At 46.0% G+C, this 22,447-nt stretch overlaps 2 protein-coding genes across 11 annotated transcripts in view; both read right to left on the minus strand.

The window, feature by feature from the left end:
• Positions 1-203: 203 nt before the first annotated feature.
• LOC128765788 (NACHT, LRR and PYD domains-containing protein 3-like) lies at positions 204-12,691 on the minus strand. Of its 2 annotated transcripts, XM_053876883.1 has the most exons (15): positions 12,552-12,691; positions 12,333-12,459; positions 10,327-10,405; positions 10,113-10,253; positions 9,914-10,024; positions 9,570-9,648; positions 9,220-9,439; positions 7,267-9,061; positions 7,013-7,186; positions 5,890-6,066; positions 4,155-4,328; positions 2,419-2,592; positions 2,147-2,320; positions 1,781-1,827; positions 204-1,191 (listed from the first exon to the last, which is right to left on the minus strand). In XM_053876883.1, the coding sequence occupies exons 2-15, from the start codon at positions 12,370-12,372 to the stop codon at positions 653-655; spliced, it is 3,924 nt and encodes a 1,307-aa protein (XP_053732858.1). In that variant the 5' UTR covers positions 12,373-12,459; positions 12,552-12,691; the 3' UTR covers positions 204-652. The 2 variants fall into 2 exon arrangements, with proteins under 2 accessions (XP_053732858.1, XP_053732859.1); XM_053876884.1 differs by lacking the exons at positions 12,333-12,459; positions 12,552-12,691 and adding an exon at positions 11,855-11,896.
• LOC128765786 (NACHT, LRR and PYD domains-containing protein 3-like) overlaps positions 12,599-22,447 on the minus strand; it is a 63,085-nt gene continuing 53,236 nt past the window's right edge. Inside the window, exons 17-24 of one of the 9 annotated variants that reach the window (XM_053876861.1) lie at positions 21,795-21,971; positions 19,569-19,745; positions 17,876-18,052; positions 17,604-17,777; positions 17,238-17,284; positions 13,853-16,646; positions 13,441-13,727; positions 13,002-13,293 (exon numbers count right to left, since the gene is read on the minus strand). In XM_053876861.1, the coding sequence (XP_053732836.1) occupies positions 16,108-16,646; positions 17,238-17,284; positions 17,604-17,777; positions 17,876-18,052; positions 19,569-19,745; positions 21,795-21,971 (1,291 nt within the window). In that variant the 3' untranslated portion in view covers positions 13,002-13,293; positions 13,441-13,727; positions 13,853-16,107. Of the gene's footprint in view, positions 12,746-12,968; positions 13,728-13,852; positions 16,647-17,237; positions 17,285-17,603; positions 17,778-17,875; positions 18,053-19,568; positions 19,746-21,794; positions 21,972-22,447 lie in introns of those variants that run through there. The other 8 variants (XM_053876860.1, XM_053876862.1, XM_053876868.1 and 5 more) reach the window with 8 other exon arrangements.

The raw sequence follows: 22,447 nt of genomic DNA on the forward strand, positions 1-22,447 counted from the left end.
GTCTGTACATTGGTGCTTCGGTAGAACAGGACACTGCTTCAGCGCCTCGAGTCTTAAATAATAAGCCAAAGAAAGCGGCGTATAAGAGAGTTAGTGGGAGATGTTGAGATAAGAGAAAAGCAAACCCAGCACAGACAAAAAAAAAAAAATTGAAACAGTACAATAAATGATATTTTCCAGGTGGTACTTTATTTTCAGTCTGCAGTTATTATGCATGATTTTAAACAACACCAATGTATTTAAAAATGATACATAAAACATGATTTAAATGCTTTAATCTATGTCTATATCAACGTCTTGTAGCAACCCAAAACACTGACCCAATGGGAGGAATTCAAATGGAGAGTCCTCTGTGGTACAGTGCGAGTCATTTTCCATGACGCTGAGCTTCGACTGTTATTCATACAGTTACGGTTGCTGATCCACTGAGAGGAGCTCAGCTGCACGCTTCCTTACTGCTACCATTCTAATCCTTTCAGTGGGGAATCTTGGTGGGAAAAGACAAAGATCCAGAGGGGAATCCAGATTTTCTATTCATTTACAGTGGTGGGAAAATGTTTTCAACCACCTCTTAAATTTGATTTCATTCCTCACTGTCTGCAGTTTGGATGGGGATTTGAACCAGCAACACCAGTTTGTTGGAGGAACACACTCACACATTCAGGTCACACACACACACAGAGGAACCAGAACCAGGAACCTTTCCGAGTCCAAATCCCAGGTACAGAGGTTCAGTGGGGGTGGGGAAGATGTGCAGGTGAGTCCGGACTCCAGAGGAGACTCTGAAGAACTCTAAAGTTCCAGGAGGTGCATTCAGCAACACTGCAACTCTGTGAGAGACTTTTGAGCTCTCGATGACAGTTTCTCTCTTATTGTGACAGAATTTATATCCAGCATCATCAGAGCAGCTCAGACTCCAGGAATAATGGTTCTGTCCAAACTCAGACTCGTCTTCCTTCCCTCCGTCTCTCCTGAGAGTCACTGCCACAGAAACTCTTCCTCTCCACTCCAGCTCCCAGTAACAGACACCAGTCACAGCATCTCTGCTCATCACCTGAGGACACCGCTCAAACCTGTCGTCATGGTCCAGATAATCCTGATCCTCCGTCACTAGTTCCACCATGCTGTTGTTGTTGGACAGCAGGAGGCGCCGGTGAGCTGTGTCTGGGTCCAGTGAGAGTGGACAGGCGTCTGAGAGAAGAAAACACACGTGGTGATGATGGTGGAAGAACAGACTTTCAAGAGACAATCATTGTCCCAGCAAGCCAGGGAAGGCTGCTCTGTTGGTCCACATGGACTCCAGTGGAAATCATGGGGCCACAGGTCCAAACTGTGACGGGTCAACTGGGGCCACCTCAAGAGAAGAACCAGGAGGACTGGAACATCCCAGAATCATCTGGAGGAGCTGATGTCACATGTGAATGACACAAGTGTGTCCATGTGACGTCAGGAGCTAAGTTTAGGAAAGATAGTTTTAGGGAACATGATGATGTTCAGAGGTCCTGAGACTCTGGTGTAAAAGACTGAAGAGCGTGAAGGAATCAGTATTTGATGATGAGGGAAGACCACAGTGCTGCTTCTAGATCTGCACGTAGGCTCCTCACTAGCTGCAGCTGGACACCATGTTGGTGACCAGTGTTCTGGGCAGTGACCTGGACTTGATGAAGACAAGTTCCAGCAGCAGATTCAAGGGTCACATGACGTCACTAACATCACAGCTGCTCCACTAGAAGCTGACAGAGTGGAGGAGTTCTCATGAAGCAAGAAGATACAGACTTACATCTCTCCCATCCAGATATTAACCTCTGTGGTCCACAGTGATCCAGCCTGGAGGAAGAAAGAGTCATGTGACTTCAGATGTTTCAGGACTATTATCTCCTGCTGCTAAGCGGACAGCTCTTTCATGACTGTGTTGATGACAACAAAGATGGATCTCTAAACAGCTGCTCAGTCTCCACTGTCTCCTTGGTGCTTCCACTGGTGTCCAGCAGGAGAACATGCCATGTGTTTGGATTCAAGTGCTCAGTTCAGATGAAGAGTCTGAGCAGCGTCACACACCCACATCCTCTCTGTCTGCTTCTGGATCACATGTTTAGTCTGAAGCTCTTTGGAGCTCAGTCAGTCACTTCTGCTGCTCTGTCCATACCTGAGAGTCTCCAGCCTCCAGTCTGGACTCTCCAGTCCAGCAGACAGCAGCTCCAGTCCTGGTCCTCCTGGATGGTTGAAGCTCAGGTCCAGCTCTCTCAGATGGGAGGGGTTAGAGGTCAGAGCTGAGGCCAGAGAAGCACAGTCCTTCTCTGAGATCATACACCCTGACAGACTGTAATGAAGGAGGAACAGTGTTTTAGAGAATCATGAGAGCAGAAGAACCGTCCAGTTATGGAGCAGAACTGCAGAGAGGAGCTGATGTGTTCTGACCTGAGAGTCTCCAGGTGACAGTGTGGACTCTTCAGTCCAGCACACAGCAGCTTCAGTGTTGAATCATACATGTAGTTGTAGCTCAGGTCCAGTTGTGTCAGACGAGAGGACGGAGAGCTGAGGACTGAGGACAGAAGGGAACCACTTCTCTCTGACAGTCCACACCAGCTCAGGCTGTGAAAGAGACGGGTGTCATCAACAAGTGAGACTTTTTCAATCCTCTATTATGACAAGACTTTAAACACATGATTGTTTCTTCAGAGGATCAGACTTCCATACAAACTAGTGTGACGTCATGGATTGATGCTGGATTTTTGGAGCATGAACAAGCATTCAGAAATCATCCAGTCAGCGTCCTGGAATCACTGCTCTGCAGCGCCCCCGTGTGGGTGAGTCTGTGACTGTTGGCAGTGAGAATGGTGGACACTCGAGACACAGGACTTCAGTCTGGTGACTTTGTCATCATCCAGTATTACAGTGCCGAAGTCTTTAGTGAATCAACCATAGCGTTAGCACTGCAGCTGAGTGTTAGCATTTCATCAGCAGCAGCTTTTGATTCCTCTGGACCAGTGGTCAGCAAGTGCAGGCTTGTGGGCCACATCGGGCCCGTTCACATGGGAACCATCTTCTCACCTCCACCTGTGACAGCTGACACCAGCACCATGGGACCAAGTCACACATGTGCAAGTCCCAAGTCGCTTCTTCTTGGGCAAGTCAATCACCTTGTTTACTGCCCAGTCTGATCTTCATCAATTGAAAAGACCAGATATGTGTGTCACTTCATGTCAGTCTGAGTTGCATTGTAGTTACTGATATTCAGGAGATACTGTATATGTCCCCTAAAGCATCTATACACACAGGCCCAATTAGATCTAAGTATTTTCTGCTGCAGCGTGGCACCAGACAGGGCTGTCCACTCTGTTGAGTGCAACGGCTATCGAACCCTTGGCTATTACACTACATTGTTTGAGGAATTACAGTGGTATTAGCAGGGGAGGAGAAGAAAATAAAGCATCTCTTTATGCAGACGATTTATTATGATTTATATCAGATCCATTGAAATCATTGTCAACTATTGTGACTCTCTTGGAGGAATATGGCAGGGTGTCTGGATACAAATGAACTTTATCTAAAGTGAGTTATACCCCATCAGCTCAAAGGCCAATAAAATCTACCCTTCAATTCAAATTGTTCATCATTTATTTAGATATTTGGGAATTACTGTTACCCAGAACATTTTGGAATTATTTAAACCACTGTTGAGTAAAACCTTGTCTGATTTAGACAGATGGTCTCATCTCCCCATGTCATTAGCTGGTGGAGTATAGCTGGTAATATGTATTCTCATTTTATCAAGAAAACCTTTTTTAAAGATTCATATAAAGGAATAACCAGATTTATTTGCAATAAAAAAGGTGAGAATAATAAAGGAATTCTTGCAAAGGAGCGAGTCTTCAGGTGGGATGGGTCTTCCAATTTTTAAATTTTATTGTTGGGCCTGTATTTTTTTTCCCCCTTTCCTTTTTTTCTTTTGGATCTTCTCTCTGCTCCTTTTGACCTCTGAAATATCATGGAAATGGAAGCTGCTGCTGTATGTTTGCTGGAACGTGGGATGGAAACTTCTGCTTCACAATCTCATCCAACTCAATGATGGTCTGTTGACTCTCTGCAGCTGGAGTCTCCACCTCTGACTTTCACATTTCAGCTCTGAAGCTGGACACATGATGTGTTCTGACCTGAGAGTCTCCAGGTGACAGTGTGGACTCTTCAGTCCAGCACACAGCAGCTCCACTCCTGGATCCTTCAGATTGTTGTAGCTCAGGTCCAGTTGTGTCAGACGAGAGGACGGAGAGCTGAGGACTGAGGACAGAAGGGAACAACTTCTCTCTGACAGTCCACACCAGCTCAGGCTGTGAAAGAGACGGGTGTCATCAACAAGTGAGACTTTTTCAATCCTCTATTATGACAAGACTTTAAACACATGATTGTTTCTTCAGAGGATCAGACTTCCACACAAACTAGTGTGACGTCATGGATTGATGCTGGATTTTTGGAGCATGAACAAGCATTCAGAAATCATCCAGTCAGCGTCCTGGAATCACTGCTCTGCAGCGCCCCCGTGTGGGTGAGTCTGTGACTGTTGGCAGTGAGAATGGTGGACACTCGAGACACAGGACTTCAGTCTGGTGACTTTGTCATCATCCAGTATTACAGTGCTGAAGTCTTTAGTGAATCAACCATAGCGTTAGCACTGCAGCTGAGTGTTAGCATTTCATCAGCAGCAGCTTTTGATTCCTCTGGACCAGTGGTCAGCAAGTGCAGGCTTGTGGGCCACATCGGGCCCGTTCACACGGGAACCATCTTCTCACCTCCACCTGTGACAGCTGACACCAGCACCATGGGACCAAGTCACACATGTGCAAGTCCCAAGTCACTTCTTCTTGGGCAAGTCAATCACCTTGTTTACTGCCCAGTCTGATCTTCATCAATTGAAAAGACCAGATACGACTGTCACTTCATGTCAGTCTGAGTTCATTGTAGTTACTGATATTCAGGAGATACTGTATACGTCCCCTAAAGCATCTATACACACAGGCCCAATTAGATCTAAGTATTTTCTGCTGCAGCGTGGCACCAGACAGGGCTGTCCACTCTGTTGAGTGCAACGGCTATCGAACCCTTGGCTATTACACTACATTGTTTGAGGAATTACAGTGGCATTAGCAGGGGAGGAGAAGAAAATAAAGCATCTCTTTATGCACACAATTTATTATGATTTATATCAGACCCATTGAAATCATTGTCAACTATTGTGACTCTCTTGGAGGAATATGGCAGGGTGTCTGGATACAAATGAACTTTATCTAAAGTGAGTTATACCCCATCAGCTCAAAGGCCAATAAAATCTACCCTTCAATTCAAATTGTTCATCATTTATTTAGATATTTGGGAATTACTGTTACCCAGAACATTTTGGAATTATTTAAACCACTGTTGAGTAAAACCTTGTCTGATTTAGGCAGACGGTCTCATCTCCCCATGTCATTAGCTGGTGGAGTATAGCTGGTAATATGTATTCTCATTTTATCAAGAAAACCTTTTTTAAAGATTCATATAAAGGAATAACCAGATTTATTTGCAATAAAAAAGGTGAGAATAATAAAGGAATTCTTGCAAAGGAGCGAGTCTTTAGGTGGGATGGGCCTTCCAATTTTTAAATTTTATTGTTGGGCCTGTATTTTTTTTCCCCCTTTCCTTTTTTTCTTTTGGATCTTCTCTCTGCTCCTTTTGACCTCTGAAATCACATGGATATGGAAGCTACTGCTGTATGTTTGCTGGAACGTGGGATGGAAACTTCTGCTTCACAATCTCATCCAACTCAATGATGATCTGTTGACTCTCTGCAGCTGGAGTCTCCACCTCTGACTTTCACATTTCAGCTCTGAAGCTGGACACATGACGTGTTCTGACCTGAGAGTCTCCAGGTGACAGTGTGGACTCTTCAGTCCAGCACACAGCGGCTCCACTCCTGGATCCTTCAGGCCGTAGTTGTGGCTCAGGTCCAGTTGTGTCAGACGAGAGGACGGAGAGCTGAGGACTGAGGACAGAAGGGAACCACTTCTCTCTGACAGATCACACCAGCTCAGGCTGTGAAAGAGACGAGTGTCATCAACAAGTGAGACTTTTTCAATCCTCTATTTTGACAAGACTTTAAACTCTGTATTTGAGGACACACTGAACTCTTTCCATTCAGAAGATCATCATCACATGATTGTTGGAATATTTGAAGCACTTTTATATCAGTCAGGATCAAGTTGATCAAACATGAAGACAAAAACACAAACATGATGAGAGAGGAACTAAATATTGGGGGGTTGTTGTTAAAGAGGAGACTTGTGTCTCACGCGTTGAAACATAAGCTGTAGCCCCCGCTACAGACAGACACACACACACCTGAACCTGATCCCGCAATCACCCTGTGCACTACTTAAACGCTGGTCAGAAGACAATTAGTGTCAGTTCGTCACTTGTGTTCACCCTGGTATGACTCATGTTTGACTCGACATCTTGGATGGTTCCTCTCCGGACCATGGACATTTTGCCATTCTTGTTTTTCCTGCTTTCTTCTCGTGTTAGAAAAAGAGTAATTGTGTTCTTAGATTGTATTTTAATTTGTCTCCTTCCAGCATTGAAGTCGTGTGTAATTAGTTAGTTTCTTCATTAAATTTGTTGGACTTGACCCCAGTCTCGGTCTCCTCCCTGATGCACTTGGGTCTCTCGCCTTAAACCATCACGAGCACGACACACCCACCGATGTCACAGTTCACAAACCACAAGCATTTTTTTGTGATCAGGAACCGGAACCAGCCGGTAGCCATGTCCAACAGATCCAACCACATCCATGTCTCCGTGTTTCTACATGAGCATGTGTCGACACTCTGTTGGTCACATGTTCTGTTTTCTCTGAAGCTCTCTGTGAAGCTCATTCTGAAAGGTGCTAGCTAAATAAAGCTTTAGAAGCAGGTCCTCATCACAACCACCTGTCTTCAGCACCTGACTACAGGAGGAACCAGCTGTCCAGATGTGTACTGACCTGAGAGTCTCCAGGTGACAGTGTGGACTCTTCAGTCCAGCACACAGCAGCTCCACTCCTGGATCCTTCAGGCTGTTGTAGCTCAGGTCCAGTTGTGTCAGACGAGAGGACGGAGAGCTGAGGACTGAGGACAGAAGGGAACAACTTCTCTCTGACAGCTGACAGTCTCTCAGTCTGAATAAAAAGAGCAAGGAAATCAAACCTTCATTTTCAGTTCATATCATCAGAGATGTTTCAGTGTTTGATCCACTTACAGAACAGCTTTTGAAGCTTGAACCACCGGCAGCAGCCTGTCAAGAGCCTTGTCTGAAGCAGAGTATTTCTTCAGGTCAAACACCTCCAGATCTTCCTCTGAGGACAATAAGATGAAGGCCAGGGTGGACCACTGAGCAGGAGACAGTTGCTTTGTGGAGAGACGTCCTGATCTCAGCTGCTGTTGAAGCTGCTCCACTAGAGAAGTGTCCTTCACTTCACTCAGACAGTGGAACAGATTGATGATTCTCTCTGGAGACACTTTCTCATTTATCTTCTTCTTGATGAGCTCTGCTGTGTTCTGCTGGGTCCATGAGCTACTTCCTGTCTGTGGCAACAAACCTGGAAGGAGTCTCTGGCTGCTCTGCAGAGAAAGACCCAGAAGGAAGCGCAGGAACAAGTCCAGATGTCCAGTAGGACTTTCTACAGCTTCATGTATTGCTCTCTGGTAGAACTGTTCAGGAAGAACATTCTTTCTGAAGATTCTTATCAGTACGGATGTTTGCTGTGAATGGAGCAGATTGACTCCAGAGTTGGAGAACTTCAGGTGGACATGAAGAGCAGCCAGAAACTCCTGGAGACTCAGGTGGATGAAGCAGAAGACCTTGTCCTGGTACAGTCCTCTCTCCTCTCTGAAGATCTGTGTGAAGACTCCTGAGTAAACTGCAGCAGCTGTGATGTCGATGCCACACTCTGTGAGGTCTGTTTCATAGAAGATCAAGTTTCCTCTCTGCAGCTGCTCAAAAGCCAGTTTTCCCAGAGACTTGATCATCTTCCTGCTCTCAGGGTCCCAAACTGTGTCTGTCCCTGCTCCTCCATGGTACTTGAGCTTCTTGACTTTGGCCTGAACCACCAGGAAGTGGATGTACATCTCAGTCAGGGTCTTGGGCAGCTCTCCACTCTCTCTGCTCTTCAACATGTCCTCCAGAACTGTGGCAGTGATCCAGCAGAAGATGGGGATGTGACACATGATGTGGAGGCTTCGTGAGCTCTGGATGTGAGAGATGATGGTGGTCTGCTCCTCATCTCTGAACCTCTTCCTGAAGTACTCCTCCTTCTGGAGGTCAGTGAACCCTCGGACCTCTGTCACCATGTCCACACACTCAGGAGGGATCTGATTGGCTGCTGCAGGTCGTGTGGTGAGCCAGAGGTGAGCTGAGGGAAGCAGCTTCCCCCTGATGAGGTTGGTCAGCAGGACGTCTACTGAGGTGGACTCTGTAGCTTCTGTCAGGACCCGACTGTTGAAGTCCAGATGCAGTCGACACTCGTCCAGACCGTCCAAGATGAACAGAACCTGGACTCCTTCAAAGATGCTGAGTCCTGAGTCTTTGGTTTCAGGAAAGAAGCGATGAACAAGTTCCACCAAACTCAACTGCTTCTCTTTCAGCAGGTTCAGCTCTCTGAAGGTGAAAGGAAACATGAGCTGGAAGTTCTGGTGGGCTTTGTCTTCAGCCCAGTCCAGAGTCAGCTTCTGGGTCAGGAGGGTCTTCCCAATGCCAGCCACGCCCTTCGTCAGCAGGCTCCTGATGGGTCCCTCTCTCTCAGGTGAAGCTTTAAAGAGGTCTTCTGGTCTGATGGTAGTTTCTGCTCTGGTCTGGTTCCTGGTTGCTGCTTCGATCTGTCGGACCTCGTGCTCCTGGTTGACCTGGTCTGTGCCCCCCTCAGTGATGTAGAGCTCTGTGTAGATCTGATTCAGAGGGGCAGAGTTTCCTGCTTTAGCCACCCCCTCAAACACACTGTGGAACTTCTTCTGCAGGCTCCTCTTCAGTCGTCCTGCACACGTTCCAGCACGACTTCCTGAAAGACGAGAGAAGTCCCATGATCAGAAGATTCTGGAAGGTGAAGCTGATCAATCTCCAGATCAATCTTCTCATCAGCTCCAGGTATTTCAGATCAAATGGACTTTTAGATTGAAGGCCTCAGATTCAGCAGGTTGAAGGTTCAAATCCTCTTACTGCTCCACACACGATCAGCAAGCTCCTCCTCCTTCATGCTCCTCAGGAGGTTCATGATGAAGTCCTGGAAAGCTTCTCTGCTGCTCCTTATCTGCTCCTCATCACACTTCACCTTCACCTCTTCCTCATCATCCTGGTATTTGGAATCATCTGGACTGAGGAACCTTTGGACTCTCCTCACTTCCTTCTTCACCAGGGTCATGACACTCTCCTCAAGCAGCTGCAACACAAACATGTGACCTGATCATGTGACAGAGAGAAAACCTGCTGACCTTCAGAGGTGACTAGAATCCTGACTGGTGAGTTAGCATCTGCTGTAGTTAGCAGGAGGAGCTAACACTTGAACACACCTGAAGTGTGGAGTCCAGATCTGTCTGATGCTGCTGGACACACTGGAGACTGAGAACATCTGAGACCTGCTGATCCTCTCTGTGAAGAACATCAGGCAGTAAACAGACGTGAACTTTGTCACACACTTCAGTTATGAGTTCATGTTTCATCAGTTCAGTTCACTGCTTCTTCTCTTGAATGTTTAGTTTCCTCGTCGTGGAGCAGCACTTTTGACTCCAGTTGAATAAACACCAACATTTCCCGATAGTGGGAAGAATAATGGCAGTCAAATCTAAGAAGGAGCCTCATAGACCTTTGATCAGACCCAACAATCACATGAGTGGAGAGGGACAGGAAACCTCACCTCTCTCCTGAAGGCTCTTGTCCACCTTTGAAATCAATGAGAAGATCCATCGACCTGTCACTGTTTAGAGACTCACAGGTGAGTTCAGAGTCCAGTTTCTCCTGATTCAACCTGATGGAGACACAACTCTGATCAACACTGTGATTCACCATCTGACCACGAGAGGTCCTCTCAGTGTCGCTCCTGCTCAGTCTCTCACCTGCTCCTCCTCTGATGGTCCTGCCCTCCTCTGAAGTTAATATCTCTTCCTATAGACCAGTCACTCTTCAGAGACTCACAGTTGGGAGCGGGTCCAGGTCCTTGCCCTCGTCCAGCAGCTTCTGATGTGAGTGGCTTTGATCTGAACACAGAAGTTGCAGTGTGAAAATGATTTCAAGTATTTGGAGCTCTGACAGGAGAACTGATCTTCTCACCTCTGAGCTCTGGTCTGGCTGCCATGGTCCTCACCCAGAAGGGCTTTAGAGGGAGGAGCTTCCTCCTCTCTGTCCACACCTTCAAACAGGCACAACAGCATCATCACTGGTGGCTCTAGTCATGTCAGTCTGGAGTCCTCACAGCACAGAAGCTTTGACAGAAGCTGGTGTGTAGAAGTGAGCTCAGTCCACTGCACTTCACCATTCAGGTTCATGAATTAAATCTGCTCCCTCTGGGTCGCAGTCACATGGAGCAGACGTGAGGACAAGTGCTCCTGAACAACTTTATCCTTCATCATCTACTATACCTTTTTTAACACAGCTGAAGTCTAACCAACACTAATGACTTTTTTGTACAATGGCACAAACAACTGGCAAATCTCTTCAGAAGGACAATACAACTACTAGCTTAACCATGGACTCTATCACCGCACTTTTCGAGCAGCAAGGTAAAGCTCAGGCTGCCGACTTCAAAACAGCCATCTCCGGACTAGAGTCTAAGTTTGACCAAGACTTGGCCTGCGCTTGTCCTCTCTTGAACTCGCTGTGGTTGACATGACCCAGCATGTGAGCGAGTCGGAAACCTTTTGCATGGCTCTGCAGCAAGCTAACACCAAGCTAACGAGTAAAGTTGTTGATATGGAAGGTTAAAGTCAACGACAAAACATTTGCATCTTCGGCCTAATGGAATCTGGTGAGGGAGGACGGCCTACAGAGTTTTTCCAAATCATGCTGAGGGAAGTTTTTGGCCCAGAGACCTTGACATCATCACCTGAGACAGACTGAGCACACCGCATTGGAGCATTAAGACCTAGCGCAAAGACCGCAGCCTATCATTCTCTGTTTTCACCTGTACCGGATGAAGGACCTCCTCATCAGAGAAGCTCGGCGGAGGGGGAGACTTGAGTGTTGTGGACAACTGTTTGGTGGAAGACTAAGCACCTAACATTTTGGCTTAGAGGGCAGAGCGTAGAGACATTATTAATGATGGACGTCTACCACTACGGACTGAAACCCTGGCTGTGATTTCAAAGAAGAAAGAAGAAAGAAGCGGTTCCGGTCCACAGAGGAAGCTCAAAGATATGTCACTAGCATCTCGAAACAATAAAACTTCTGAGGTAACTTCTACGTGGAATTTTCTTTCCAACTGCGGACACGTCCTTTCTTGTCTCACTTTGAGAAACTCAAGTCACTAGAAAATACCCTGACCCTCTGCTGTTATCTAAATTAGTAATTAACATTCTTCCTTCTATTTTACGTTTGTTTGAATCCAACTATCCAACGTTTGACATCCAGATTTATTTTGCTGTGTAACGAATTATACATGTCTAAAATTAATTAAGATATTTGAATTTAAAACTCCTCCCTCTGCAGTCCCACAAGTTGAGATGAAGACTGTTGGTGTTGTACATTTGATGTGGGATTGAAATAAACTTCCTGTTCGAATCAAACGTCATCACGAGAAACAAAATATCGTAGAAGTTCAAAAACATTTGTTTTTCAGAACCAAATTCATGTGTTCACTCACTGACAGCATCAGGAGCTGCTGCTATTCTTCACATGATGTCCGTTTGGGCTTTGTGACTCTTTTTTTATTGCCTCAATCAAAAGATCCAAGAACAAAGGAGGAGTCAGATGTTCACCTCACCGTCAGGGTCAGAGGTCAACTCTCCACTGTCCTGCTTTATAAATGTTTATTACAGTCATGAGTGTCGTAAACCCTGATTGGGTTGATATCAGGGCAGGTTCAACTCTATACTTTGTCTTTACTCCACTTTGTTCCATGTTGTGTTCTATATTTTCATGTTTTCTTGTTTCATTTGATTTATTCAGTGAACACATCATCGGCTGTGTGATTCCATCAACAGTGAAGAACTGCTGCCTTCTCGTTCGTAGGTGTCTCTCTGATGTTCTCTGTGTTGAAACATACTAACAGGCTGGTTGCTCCTGACTTGTCCCTTCACACATCACACTCTTGCTTTATAGACAGTTAGAAAGTCACTGACCTGTTCGCAGCTCTTCTCTGGTCTGAAGACTTGTGTCCATGTTTACAGGTGAAGCTTCCAGCTGAGCTCAGCTCCTTCTGATCCTGCTCACGGAAACTCACTCGCCCAGTGAGCGAGGGTGTGTGTCCTGTAACAGATTAACAGAGGAGCAGAGCAGGTAGGTTTCAGTGAGACGTTGCTGATCATGTGACTCCTCCATCCACTCTGTGGTCCAAACACCTGCTCTGTTCCTGCTGTTTCCTCCATCATGACCTCAGTTGACCTGCAGCTCCTCCCTCAGAAGGAAGCCTCTCCTCAGTGCTCTCATCATTCCAGCCATCAAGTCTGCTCAGGTGCAAACTTCTTTCAAGAGCCACGTGTGCTGGACTGCAAGGATGAGTTGGAGCCTTCCTTGGACTTATATGTGGCTTGTTCTGTTGTAGGACAGAACACACAATCATGGCAGCATCTACAACTCAACTCAGCTGCTGAGTTGAGATCCCCATCTTAGCAGTGATGTACAGATTTACGTCATGTACCCACTGGGAAAGGTTGGCGATTTGTGTATACCGTCTCCAAAATGCACAAGGTTGTGTATCAACATCACTTTCACAAGCGTGTTATGAAAACAGGGTCTAGCGTCGACACTGACTCATGATGAAAAATAAAGCCGGCAAAGTTCTGACAGGTTGTGCCTCCACACAGCTGCAGCCGAGCGTCAGGAATACACAAGCAGTGGAGGAAGGTGTTGGAAGGACACCAGGAGTGGCGATAACTACCAGGTGGTTTATCCTGCTACTGTTTCAGGGAGCATAAGTCCTGCAGCAGAAGCAGTTGGAGGAGCTCAGGATGAGCCTGGTGAGGAAAACGCTGTCCCCAGTAGTAGGGATCCTAATAATGCTGCAACTGTGCCATTGGTGAGAACAACCAGCCTGATGTTAGCAGCAGATTGTCAGGTGAGGGAATTTGAGAACAGCCATCCCTGGTTAGAGTGGAGGGACGGAAAGGTAGATGCAAATTCATAAGAAAAAACAGATATGACTGAAGGCAATGAACGTACACATTATAGTTAATTTGTGGTCATATGAACAATCAAAACATCAGCAATAATCATTTAATTTCATAATACCATAAGATGATGCCATTTGCCATTGGTCTGCAAATGTATTTTTTCATGCATGTTTTCATGGCTCCCCGTTGATGCAGTTTCTGAGACGAGGAAATAGGTGCTGACGTGGCTGAAAAGCCGTGGCTCTGCCACACAAGCCAGGAGGCAGTGTGCACCTCAGAAGCCAGAACTTGAAGACATTTGGAAAGAATTGTAGTTGCTCCAGTTCTAGGAAGTTCCACCTTCCTGTGCAGTCACTTATATTCAATCGTTCGGTTCATGGTCCAAGTGTGATGACTGTGAAGTTACTGAAATAGAGAAATCAAAATGGTCTTTGATTACACTGCCCGCGATATTTTTTTTAGTTGTATTAAATATTGGACCTTATCATTGTTGTTATTAGTGAGACTGTATTGAAATGCATTATTATTACCGTCAATGTCATTTTCTGTAGTAAGTTGACAGCACATAACCCATCACTCTGTGCCATGGACCAGTGAGTGTGACGGTGCTCCTGAGGTCAGCAACATGAGGTGGCTGTGGAAGAAGTACCAGACTGTACCCACTGCAGAAAAGTAGACTGGGCCACTGCAGCTGAGCAAATGGAAAATAAACAAACGTGACCGTGTTGTTCCTCTTTCTTTTCACACAGTATTTTTTTTCACACATTGCTCGCAATAAACTTAAAATTAAAATGTCCTTTTTACAAAATAAGAAAAACACTGCGAGACACAAACACACACCTGTTGCGAGACAGAAAACACAGTAATGTTCAACTCAACTCAGCTCCAAGATGACGAAACATGAAACGTGTAAATTGGCGGCAGCACACCACACGACAGCTAACTGTGAACTAGCCACCGAAACATCAACTAAACGGCTCGAAATGATGCCAACAAAAGCCAAACAGCGAGGGAGCCCACAACAAAATGGAGCGGGAATATGTTCTGCATCCCACACACCACAACAACAACAATAAAGGACCGGCAAATTGAATTATCCGCGGAGCTGCCAAACTACACACCTGAGTTGAGCTGCTCAGCTTCGCATGTGGAAGAAGTGAAGCGCTCTACTCGCTTTCACAGCCACCGCAGGATGGCGCTGTTGCTGCTCCAACTCTGAAATACAGTTGATCTAAAAGAAGGTCTGAACAATTATGAAAATTAAAAGACATGATTCCATATAGGAAACTTTGCACGGGATAATATTGTAATTGTAATTTAGGGATCCAAGCATAAATATAAACAACTGATAAAACATCCAGACAAAATCTATCCATTATTTCAACACATGTATTTGTGAGTCCAACAGAACACATTTGAACGACTCGTTTCATGGATAAAGACAAACAGGAATGTTGGGTTCAATATTCCCCGTCTCTCAGCCCCACTCATCCAAAATCCTCCACAAAGTCGCCACAAAGAGTGAAAAAAGCCAGTCCAAAACATCCCATTAAAGATGCACGTCTTCCTTCAAGCAATGCTCTGTACTTCTGCTCAGTCAATGGGCTCTTCCTGCAGAGCATCATCGTCCAAAACGTCCGCCTCTAAATGTCACGTGAACTGAAGTCCCTGCGCCTCCAGTGTAACATGGGAATCTCAAACAATCCTCTGCATGTTTGCATCCAAACACTTTAGAAAGTCCCTGCACTTTTGACTGACTAGGTGCTGAATTCTTCTGGGTTTGTGGATTTTCCCCTGAAGAGGTAAATAAAAACATGTTTGTCTCCATTCATTTCCCCATGAAGAACCAGCCTTCGATTTTGCAACCGCAATATCCACACACACTGTTTCAGACTTGGCATCATCTGAGCTTCTTCAGCATTATTTTGGCTGCAACAAAAAAACACTGTGGTCAGCCACATCCAGACTTCAGGACAATCACCACCTTCACTCTGGGACTGAAACAAGAGGAAGTGAACAATAATGATGGTGAATTCACACGAGAGAAGAAGAGCTCACGTGACTGATGTTTGGATACGTTTGTGTAGGTTTTCCAGTCAAACCTCCCACAGGAGCGGATGGTGTGTTCATTTGGTATGAATTTCATCAGAAATCCACAAGTGCCTGGGAAAGAACGGAGCAGTTGTATGTCCTCAGGGCTTTGCAAATAGCTTCATCCTTCTTCGAGTCTGCTTTAATTCCTTCTGCAGTGATCACACGACTGTATCTGGTACACTCTTAATAATTACTTGTGTGCTCAAATCTTCCATTCTCACTAATTGATGAATTGTTTGAACCCCCTTAGGTAGGTATATTCTCAGTTTTTATCTTCACAGTCTGCAGTTATTAGGCATGATTTGATCTCCAATGTATTTATAATTTTAATTGAGATGCTTTGATTTGTCGTGATCAGCAACTTCTTCCATTGATGTGACACATATTTTATAACACTTTATTTACATATTTACAGCCTTCGACGAAAGCTTCGACTGTTATTCATACAGTTACGGTTGCTGATCCACTGAGGAGCTCAGCTGCACGCTTCCTTACTGCTACCATTCTAATCCTTTCAGTGGGGAATCTTGGTGGGAAAAGACAAAGATCCAGAGGGGAATCCAGATTTTCTATTCACTTTAAGTGGCGGGAAAATGTTTTCAACCACCTCTTAAATTTGATTTCATTCCTCACTGTCTGCAGTTTGGATGGGGATTTGAACCAGCAACACCAGTTTGTTGGAGGAACACACTCACACACTCAGGTCACACACACACACAGAGGAACCAGAACTAGGAACCTCTCCGAGTCCAAATCCCAGGTACAGAGGTTCAGTGGGGGTGGGGAAGGCGCAGAGGTGAGTCTGGACTCCAGAGGAGACTCTGAAGAATCCCAAAAATCCAGGAGGACAGTTCAGCAACACTCCAAGTCTGTGAGAGACTTCTGAGCTCTCGATGACAGTTTCTCTCTTATTGTGACAGACTTTATATCCAGCATCATCAGAGCAGCTCAGACTCCAGGAATAATGGTTCCGTCCAAACTCAGACTCGTCTTCCTTCCCTCCGTCTCTCCTGAGAGTCACTGCCACAGAAACTCTTCCTCTCCACTCCAGCTCCCAGTAACAGGGACCAGTCACAGCATCTCTGCTCATCACCTGAGGACACCGCTCAAACCTGTCGTCATGGTCCAGATAATCCTGATCCTCCGTCACTAGTTCCACCATGCTGTTGTTGTTGGACAGCAGGAGGCGCCGGTCAGCTGTGTCTGGGTCCAGTGAGAGTGGACGGAAGTCTGAAAGAAAAAGACACACGTGGTGATGATGGTGGAAGAACAGACCTTCTCTTCAAGAGACAATCATTGTCCCAGCAAGCCAGGGAAGGCTGCTCTGTTGGTCCACATGGACTCCAGTGGAGATCATGAGGCCACAGGTCCAAACTGTGACGGGTCAACTGGGGCCACCTCAAGAGAAGAACCAGGAGGACTGGAACATCCCAGAATAATCTGGAGGAGCTGATGTCACATGTGTGTCCATGTGACGTCAGGAGCTAAGCTAGCTGTCGCTAACATCAGTCTAGTTTAGGGAACATGATGATGTTCAGAGGTCCTGAGACTCTGGAGTCAAAGTCTGAAGAGAGTGAAGGAATCAGTATTTGATGATGAGGGAAGACCACAGTGCTGCTTCTAGATCTGCACGGAGGCTCCTCACGAGCAGCAGCTGGACACCATGTTGGTGACCAGTGTTCTGGGCAGTGACCTGGACTTGATGAAGACAAGTTCCAGCAGCAGATTCAAGGGTCACATGACGTCACCAACATCACAGCTGCTCCACTAGAAGCTGACAGAGTTGAGGAGTTCTCATGAAGCAAGAAGATACAGACTTACATCTCTCCACTCCAGCTCTTAACCTCTGTGGTCCACAGTGATCCAGCCTGGAGGAAGAAAGAGTCATGTGACTTCAGATGTTTCAGGACTATTATCTCCTGCTGCTAAGTGGACAGCTCTTTCATGACTGTGTTGATGACAACAAAGATGGATCTCTAAACAGCTGCTCAGTCTCCACTGTCTCCTTGGTGCTTCCACTGGTGTCCAGCAGGAGAACATGTCATGTGTTTGGATTCATGTGCTCAGTTCAGATGAAGAGTCTGAGCAGCATCACACACCCACATCCTCTCTGTCTGCTTCTGGATCACATGTTCAGTCTGAAGCTCTTTGGAGCTCAGTCAGTCACTTCTGCTGCTCTGTCCATACCTGAGAGTCTCCAGCCTCCAGTCTGGACTCTCCAGTCCAGCAGACAGCAGCTCCAGTCCTGGTCCTCCTGGATGGTTGAAGCTCAGGTCCAGTTCTCTCAGATGGGAGGGGTTAGAGGTCAGAGCTGAGGCCAGAAAAGCACAGCCGCTCTCTGAGATCCTGCAACCTGACAGACTGTAATGAACGAGGAACAGTGTTTTAGAGAATCATGAGAGCAGAAGAACCGTCCAGTTGTGGAGCAGAACGGAAGAGAGGAGCTGATGTGTTCTGACCTGAGAGTCTCCAGGTGACAGTGTGGACTCTTCAGTCCAGCACACAGCAGCTCCACTCCTGGATCCTTCAGGAAGATGTTGTGGCTCAGGTCCAGTTGTGTCAGACGAGAGGACGTAGAGCTGAGGACTGAGGACAGAAGGGAACAACTTCTCTCTGACAGGAAACACCAGCTCAGGCTGTGAAAGAGACCAGTGTCATCAACAAGTGACACTTTTTCAATCCTCTATTTTGACAAGACCTTAAACTCTGTATTAGATCCTCCGTCTCACTTTAACCTGAGCTGAATGTAGTGAAGGTGAGTGTGGGGGATGAAGAACTGGCGACCAATAGGAACGCTTCTGACTAAAGAGTCAGCGCGTCATGGACAGAAGCTAATGCTAACGCTGCGTTAGCACCACATTCTGTGGAGGCTGCACTTGATGTTCAACTTTGACACATGTTGTTGTATATCCCATGGGCGTGGCCAGACAGAGTTCCCACGGGCAGACGCCCCAATATTGATCTGCAGGGCCCCAGTACAGATATCAGCAGAGCTGTTAGTCTACAGAGCATCAGCTACAGAACGCACACATGGCTGCTTCATATGGTCATTTATCCATGTGGATGGACTTTGGCTGATGGGCTGTGTCTTCGCAGTAGAACAGTGTGGGCAAAGACGATGAAGTCAGACGCTCCAAAGCACTGTCACTTTGTTTGCTTTCACTGTCGGAGACGTGAAACAACGGCAGTTGAGCTAAAGAATCCATGCTTCAGCCCTGAAGGCAGGGCTGCCAACTCTCACGCAGTCGGCCTGAGACTCAGACAGATGAAGCTGGTCACACGCTCTGTCTCGCCACACATCCCATTTCTCAGGCTTTTCTAGCTCAGTGACTTGATGTGTGATCAACGCACTACTCTGCCATGCACTGCACCAAATGGCGGTGAGACGGTCTATCAGCACAGCCTGACCCTCCACCTCCTCTCTGAGGGAGAGAGCGAGGGAGCAGCTGAATACTTCGACAATTATAAAGATAAATAAATGACGAGAATTTAAAAGCCACAGATGCAGCTGTATTACTTATTTTTTTGTTTGACTTTTGCAAATGTTGAATTTGCATGTGGTTACTGCAGTAAATATTTCATCAAGATTCCTTGCGCTTCCTTTTTGCATTTCCTGGTTCAGAGGTGGAGAGTCAAGTGCACCAGCAGGTCAAATGCTTCAGTTCATTTCAGGTGGTTCAGACAACAACATGATCTGGGAAGATTGAACAGTTTGAAGCTCAAAGTTTAAAGCACTCTTCATGTTTGTTTCATGAAAAATCAGTGCTAAAACAGTGTTGTCTGCCATGAATTACCTGATGTGCTCCAGTACAGCATCAGGTCCAGTGACACCACTGGTTTTTACTTTGATTTTTAAGATCAACTTGCTGCTCGTTTGGATATTATTATAATGACCAAACACAACTATGTTATTTTTGGACAGTATGCAGGACTACACATGAATACAAATATATGTATTTTCATTTCTTGGTTCGACTTGAGACCCTCAGTCACATGACTGCAGGAGGAACCTGCTGGAGACTGATGCCACTGAGAACCAGCTGCTGCATTGAAGAGCAAACTGATGAGAAAACTGTGACTCTCTGCAGCTGGAGTCTCCACCTCTGACTTTCACATTTCAGCTCTGAAGCTGGACACATGATGTGTTCTGACCTGAGAGTCTCCAGGTGACAGTGTGGACTCTTCAGTCCAGCACACAGCAGCTTCACTCCTGGATCCTTCAGACCGTAGTTGTGGCTCAGGTCCAGTTGTGTCAGACGAGAGGACGGAGAGCTGAGGACTGAGGACAGAAGGGAACCACTTCTCTCTGACAGCTGACACCTGCTCAGTCTGTGAAAGAGACGAGTGTCATCAACAAGTGAGACTTTTTCCATCCTCTAGTTTGACAAGACTTTAAACACATGATTGTTTCTTCAGAAGAGCAGACTTCCATACAAACTAGTGTGACGTCATGGATTGATGCTGGATTTTTGGAGCATGAACAAGCATTCAGAAATCATCCAGTCAGCGTCCTGGAATCACTGCTCTGCAGCGCCCCCGTGTGGGTGAGTCTGTGACTGTTGGCAGTGAGAATGGTGGACACTCGAGACACAGGACTTCAGTCTGGTGACTTTGTCATCATCCACTATAGTGCTGAAGTCTTTAGTGAATCAACCATAGCGTTAGCACTGCAGCTGAGTGTTAGCATTTCATCAGCAGCAGCTTTTGATTCCTCTGGACCAGTGGTCAGCAAGTGCAGGCTTGTGGGCCACATCGGGCCCGTTCACATGGGAACCATCTTCTCACCTCCACCTGTGACAGCTGACACCAGCACCATGGGACCAAGTCACACATGTGCAAGTCCCAAGTCACTTCTTCTTGGGCAAGTCAATCACCTTGTTTACTGCCCAGTCTGATCTTCATCAATTGAAAAGACCAGATATGAGTGTCACTTCATGTCAGTCTGAGTTGCATTGTAGTTACTGATATTCAGGAGAAGACATGGAGTCAGACTCAACAGAAATAACTTCATGAAAATATCCAACAATAACGTTACGAGCAACTGTAGCTAGCCTGTCTGATGAGGCAAATTCCATCAGTTTGATTCATAATTTCTCAAACGAACTGTTTGAGCCTTGGATTCGTCTCGTCTCTGTCATGGTCATATTGGGGTCATATTGCAGATATGGCAGATCATTTCTCACTGAATATTCCCTGCCTTTGTGCCAAACACTGTGAGGTTATACAGCAGCATCTGGACATCACAGGGTCACCATTATGAGAGCCATCGATCGGCACAATTCTGAATGAAAGATCAAGGTCATGACTCTGAGTTCTCTGAGCATCTCATTTAGCTCATTTACCCCGCTGTTGTTAGAGCATCAAACTAGTGGCACCTGGTCGGAACGTTCACTCTTATGTTGTTGGTTTCTTCTACATTCCAGAGGAACAGGACCAAGAGTGAGGAGTCATGACTGAGTCACATGTTCAGAAACCACCTGAAGTCCTCAGAAGATGGACAGAGAAGTGGAACGGTCCCAAACACCAGTGATCCACTCACATTCTAGTTTCCAAGTCATTCGTACTCAGGCTCTTACTGTATCTAACTCACTTCATTGAAGTCAACTTACAGGACTCTGGACAACAGAATGGACTTCACTGAGAAAAACCTCAAGCTGACACTCTGACTGGGGAAAGAAGGTTCATTAAAAAGGGGCAGATATGAGCAGACTTTTTCTTCTTTCTGCTTTTCATCCCTGAAATCACATGGAAATAGAAGCTGCTGCTGTATGTTTGCTGGAACGTGGGATGGAAACAAACTTCTGCTTCACAAGCTCATCCAACTCTGGGTTTACATCATTTTCAAATGCCATATGTTGCATTCATTTCATTCTATATTTTACTGCATAACGTGGAAAATTATTGTGTTCAACATGTGAAGATGTTATCTGAGAAAGGAAAACTGTATAAAGGATGTCACTCGTTTGATCTTTTCTTGTTCAAGTAACTGGTGATGGGTGTGGGCCATGAAGGTCAGGAATGGGTGTTTTGTGCCCTGTGAGGGTGGGACACCCCAAAAGGTAACATCTGCATTGGGGGTGGTGTGGGACATGTGATGCCTTTTGTTGAAAGTGGGGGTGTGACAGATATAAAGGGAATGGAAAACCTTTGTTTTGTGTCGTCCATGGTGGCACATGTGCAGTGTGTGCTGCTCTGTGAATGGCCAGCGCTGCTTTGAATAAAACTCTGTTTGGACATCAAGTCAAACTCAACGTTCATCGAAAAAGCAAGAACAATCTCATCCAACTCAATGATGATCTGTTGACTCTCTGCAGCTGGAGTCTCCACCTCTGACTTTCACATTTCAGCTCTGAAGCTGGACACATGATGTGTTCTGACCTGAGAGTCTCCAGGTGACAGTGTGGACTCTTCAGTCCAGCACACAGCAGCTCCACTCCTGGATCCTTCAGCTCGTAGCTGTGGCTCAGGTCCAGTTGTGTAAGACGAGAGGACGGAGAGCTGAGGACTGAGGACAGATGGAAACCACTTCTCTCTGACAGGAAACACCTGATCAGGCTGTGAAAGAGACGAGTGTCATCAACAAGTGAGACATTTTCAATCCTCTATTTTAACAAGACTTTAAACTCTGTATTTGAGGACACACTGAACTCTTTCCATTCAGAAGATCATCATCACATGATTGTTGGAATATTTGAAGTACTTTTATATCAGTCAGAATATATTTCCTTCTCATGTTGTAAACAGAGAACACGACACACCCACCGATGATGTCACAGTTCACAAACCAGAACCGTCTTTTTTTGGTTCCTGAACCCAACACCCGGTTCAAAACTGTGTTCAGGAACCAGATCCAACCACATCCATGTCTCTGTGCATGTTTCTACATGAGCATGTGTCGACACTCTGTTGGTCACATGTTCTGATTTCTCTGAAGCTCTCTGTGAAGCTCATTCTGAAAGGTGCTAGCTAAATAAAGCTTTAGAAGCAGGTCCTCATCACAACCACCTGTCTTCAGCGCCTGACTACAGGAG

Source organism: Synchiropus splendidus, chromosome 10, assembly GCF_027744825.2.
Source record: "Synchiropus splendidus isolate RoL2022-P1 chromosome 10, RoL_Sspl_1.0, whole genome shotgun sequence".
Classification (NCBI taxonomy): Eukaryota; Metazoa; Chordata; class Actinopteri; order Syngnathiformes; family Callionymidae; genus Synchiropus; species Synchiropus splendidus.